The sequence below is a fragment of the Macrobrachium rosenbergii genome, chromosome 41 (assembly GCF_040412425.1).
Source record: "Macrobrachium rosenbergii isolate ZJJX-2024 chromosome 41, ASM4041242v1, whole genome shotgun sequence".
In the NCBI taxonomy this organism is placed as follows: Eukaryota; Metazoa; Arthropoda; class Malacostraca; order Decapoda; family Palaemonidae; genus Macrobrachium; species Macrobrachium rosenbergii.
In genome coordinates, this window is record NC_089781.1 from 15,745,381 (window position 1) to 15,750,380 (window position 5,000).

The 5,000-nt window shown below is 38.3% G+C and overlaps 1 protein-coding gene across 1 annotated transcript in view; it reads left to right on the forward strand.

Moving 5' to 3' along the window:
• Window positions 1-5,000, forward strand: part of LOC136826889 (glutamate receptor-like) — a 62,934-nt gene that overhangs the window by 3,760 nt on the left and 54,174 nt on the right. Inside the window, exons 4-9 of the mRNA XM_067084422.1 lie at window positions 539-697; window positions 1,129-1,219; window positions 1,860-2,154; window positions 2,370-2,581; window positions 3,608-3,788; window positions 4,655-4,754. Coding sequence (XP_066940523.1) covers window positions 539-697; window positions 1,129-1,219; window positions 1,860-2,154; window positions 2,370-2,581; window positions 3,608-3,788; window positions 4,655-4,754 — 1,038 coding nt within the window. The remainder of the gene's footprint in view (window positions 1-538; window positions 698-1,128; window positions 1,220-1,859; window positions 2,155-2,369; window positions 2,582-3,607; window positions 3,789-4,654; window positions 4,755-5,000) is intronic.

The following is a 5,000-nucleotide window of genomic DNA, read 5'->3' on the forward strand; positions in this document are numbered from 1 at the left end:
TATATATATATATATATATATTGCATAAACAAAAGGTTCAGCAAAAGATATCAACTAGCTAAGAAGAATGTGTAAATCGATTTTCATTCATGTGTAAGAAAAATTACGGTTTGCAATGATGCTTATGAATACATAACATCATATCTAATACATCTCCCTTTTTCAGATGTAGGATTTACCTTTATATACCTTACAGCCATCGGTGCCTAGAGGTGGCAAAATGGGTTCAGCATAAAAGCTTGACATTCCAGACGACATATGGAATGTTTCAGGAGAAATTCAAGAAGTACGTACTCGTTTTATGCTGTCAATATTCCACCAACATGAGAGAGAGAGAGAGAGAGAGAGAGAGAGAGAGAGAGAGAGAGAGAGAGAGAGAGAGAGAGAGAGAGAATTTTATATAGACAATATTATATATATATATATATATACATATACATATACGAGTATATATATATACATATATATATATGTAAACAACTGAAAAATTTTTGTTTTCTGTGTTACTCTTAATCATTATTTTCTGATGTTTTGACAGACTAGCAGACGGCGCTCATTTGGAGGTGACGGCTGAAATCTACCCTCCTCTTATTCTGTCAAACATGAAGAGCAAGGCCGGAGGGCGCGACCCAACAAAAATCTTAAGAGGGCCGCTAATCGAAGTCCTCGCTATCCTAACCTCATCGATAAATTTTACGTAAGAATACAGAAGTAAAAGCTAAGCGTCTGCGATCGTCTTTAAGTCTTAACCATTTTCCAGTTGCCTTCAATTTTCACTTATTCCAATTCTTAAGGTCTAATGCAACTGCATTCAGATTCTTAAGGTCTAATGCAACTGATATGCCAGGGTATCTGGTGACTTCTTAACTTATAAAAAGAGACGCAGGCCGTTGCTTTCGAGTGATATATTTATCACCATTCTGAAGATAATCATTCTTAGAAGGCGTCGGTGAACAGTCATTCAAAGAATTCATCATTACTTATATGAATGAAGTATATCTCTTCCTCGGCTTCAAGGCTTGCACTGGTAAGCTTATCTACCAGTAATAAGGCCTATTCTGATGGAATAGTAACCCGAAAGAGAACTACTTTATCTATCGTAATATTTTTACCGGTATCTTCTACCAGATGCAGTTGGACTCGACCGACGGACGTCGCCTTTGGCTATCAGTTCCCGAACGGGTCTTGGGGAGGAATGGTCGGCATGGTCGCCAGGAAAGTAGGTTGCAAATATAAGTCTGATTTCATTGATTGACTTTTTCATATATAAATTACGATTCGATAAGCAATTTCCTAGCACTAAGGAGAGGGAAATATTACCAATGTAATTACTATCAATTTGGAGGTCCTGTATTTGTTTGCTAGTTAGCAGAATTAGACAGAATTTCATGGCTTGATTTTTACGAAACTTTTGCCCAAGTTAAGGATGGCTGGTACCAAGTGACTAGGTTTTAGTTGACAGAGCACTGTAACTTTAGGGTGCAATAACTTTTTAGAGGATGAATTGCTTTGACCGGGATCAGACTTTTTCGTAAAGCAAAAGTTCAGAGGACTAATTAGTCACTCCATGCGAGAGTCTATTTGAATATGCTGTATTCACTGCATACGGAAGATACGTGTTATGGTTTCTCAAGGCCAAGAGAAAGAGAAGGTCCGCTCACTTCCCCCTAAATCCCCCCTTGTAGGCGAAACTTTGTCTACCTTATTGCGTCAGCAGGTGAATTGCCGTAATGAGCAGGTACCTCTAAGATACGTCATCGCCTGCGTAGTTACCCCAGGTGGGAGGCTACCCCTCCCAGTTGAGTAGACCTTGTACTGCGCAAGGAGATGTACATTGAAAACCTCACTTCTCATTCCAGGAAGTGGACTTTTCCTTTCTGATATTCACCGTGCTCTACAAGAGGGCTCAGGTCGTCGACTACACCCTGCCCCTGACGTTCACCTACGCCAGATTCCTGGCCAGGAAAGGAAGAACCGAAATCCATCCTTTCGGATTTTTCATGCCGCTGGACACAACCGTTTGGTACTCTCTGCTTGCTGGTCTCGGCATCATGATGTTCGTTTCAATCTTCGTGTCTCGCGTTCTGCCAATGTCGCCCAGGATGCCTTTGAAGGATGCTCCCAACGACTACGTGAGGGTCCTCCTGGGTCAAGGTAGGATGGAGAATTTAAGCCTATGAGTTTTTATCGTCAAAGTATTTTTGCCACATATATACACTCTGACTTTATGATCCACTTCTTTCTCTCGCTTTCAAGACGAAGTTGAAATAGAATTTCTACTATTACTCATTATAAAATTTCCTCTGTACATATCATTTCTTAGAACTTTCCTTAAGACGAATCACCGCTAAAAACTTGTTACACACCAGATACAGAGAAAGCATCGGAGGCCTTTTGGTCGCTCAAACTTCTGGTGGGAGCGTGGATGGTGGCTATGTCCATCGTCATGAGGAGTTACGCCGGCAATCTGAATTCTCTCTTGACCGTCCGTTACGTACCGCAACCCTACCACTCCGTCAAGGCGGTGGCGCAAGATCCTTCTGTCAAGATTGTGACGGAAACTGGAGGCTATTATCATCAGGTGAGGCACGATGGACGGGAAAAGTAATGAGGATATTTCCGAGTTTCTTTCAAGTTTAGGTTGTCTTAGGCAGCACGCGCACATAAATTTTGGCAATATTCAAAAAGGTATGTTAACCAGCACAGAATATTACTATAAGTTCTGGATACAGAGTGCTTTCTTTCTAATGGAATTACTATTCTTATGTTTATATTCATCGAACTTAGTTCAAATGCCGGAAGTCACAGTAGGCAATAGCGAACTATCAGACATTTCTTCCTGAATTTCCAATATACTGTATATGTATATGTATATGTATACGTATATGTATATATATATATGTATATATATATATATATATATATATATATATATATATATATATATATATATATATATATATATATATATATATATATATGAGTAATTGTAATAGCCACAATACTCTCTTAACTTCTTGGATTCTTGACACTTTTTGGACACGCTTGTCACCACAAAACCTTAGATCCAAATGCAAAAATATGAAGTAATTTTGATATCCGTTAGCAGGATTCGAACCCGCATCTAGAGTATCAAGAACGAGGTCACGTTGCCGACTACCGGACATCATAATTACTTCATACTTCTTGCATTGGGATCTAAGACTTTGTAGTGACAAGCGTATCCATAAAGTGTCAAGAATTCGATAAATTAAGAGCGCATTGTGGCTATTACAGTTACATACGTATCTGATAAAAAGTGAGCAGTAAATTATGTATATGTATATATAATAGATAAATGCATATATAAATGCATATATATAATATTTATATATATATATATATATATATATATATATATATATATATATATATATATATATATATATATATATATATATATATATATATATATATATATATGTATGTATGTAGAGAGAGAGAGAGAGAGAGAGAGAGAGAGAGAGAGAGAGAGAGAGAGAGAGAGTCAGTCAACGTTCCCAGACATTTAAACCTCCCGCTTTGATCATATTCGCGGTTACGCCTTTCATCCCCGATAATTTTCCAGAGCATCGAGTCGGGCTTCTTCAGGGAAATCACAGACGCCGGAAAGCAAGCGATGATATCCTACGTGGAATTCACGGACTTCGAAGAGGTCGTCGACACGAAGATAGCCAAAGGGGGTTACGTCCTCATGAACGATGACCTCCCGAACAAGATGCTCATCGATCAGTACTTCTCCAAGACGGGTCAGTCCGTGTTGTCGACTTCCTGAATGGCAGTTGCCTGTTAGGGAAGATCTGAATGCAGCGAGATCGTTTTTTATTTTTTGTTTTCTGTAAAAGAAAACTATTGAGATGGCTTTGTCAGTCCGTCCGCAATTTTTCTTTACGCCCTCAGATCTTAAAAACTACTGAGGCTAGAGGCCTGCAAATTGGTATGTTGATCATCCACCCTCCAATCATCAAACATACCAAACTGCAGCCCCCTAGCCTCAGTAGTTTTCATTTTATTTAGTTAAGTTAAAGTTAGCCACGATCGTGCGTCTGGCAAAGCTATAGGACAGGCCATCACCGGCCCGTGGCTGAAAGTTTCATGGGTCGTGGTTCATACAGCATTATATGTTGTACAGAAAACTCGATTGCGCCAGAGAAACTTCGCCGCATTTTTAACTTGTTTTTTTTTTTCCAATCAAAAGATACGTTTACTTTTCTGCATGTCATAATATTTAGCAGCATTTAAAGAATGCAGTGGGAACACCATTTCCTTTGCTGTACATAAAAACGATACCTTTTGTATAACATTTCAGTCAACAGTTGGATAGTCCCAATTAGCAGTTGCTTAACCTTTTGTAGCATGATGTATTATTTAGCTATGATTAACGTCTTCAAAACTTACTTTCGTATATAGCATTAGATGTTCCTGCAAAAACTCAAGTTAATTCTATTATGCAAACGAAAACGAGAGAGCGTATCCCTGTAGACATTGAAATATGAAATAAGATATTTTCACATATCGCACTGCACGTATCTACAGAAACTGAAGACAATTCTATCATGAATACGGAGACCATATTTCTGCAGACCTTGATGAATAAATGCTTCTTCTGTTACAGGGACCTGCATCTTTTACCAGTCGAAAGAGTATTTCTTCCCACAAATCAGCGCCATGATTGCTCCCAAGCACAGTCCTTTGATCCCGGTATTGAATGAAAGGTAAATTATCGCTCTTGACAACTTAGACAGCGCTGTCAGTTACTTTACCTCTTGGTCTTCATTTTGAATTCTTTGGTTACGTAGAGAATTGAAGTTCCAATATCTCTGAAGACAGTGTTAAAATTAATATCAATGTTATTGTACGTGAGGTTTTGTTTTGCTTTACACCAATGCGAATGTGTCGATTTTTTTGTCATGTGTTTTTTTTTTTCTGCTGAAATAAATATTATCTATCTTCTTTTAATT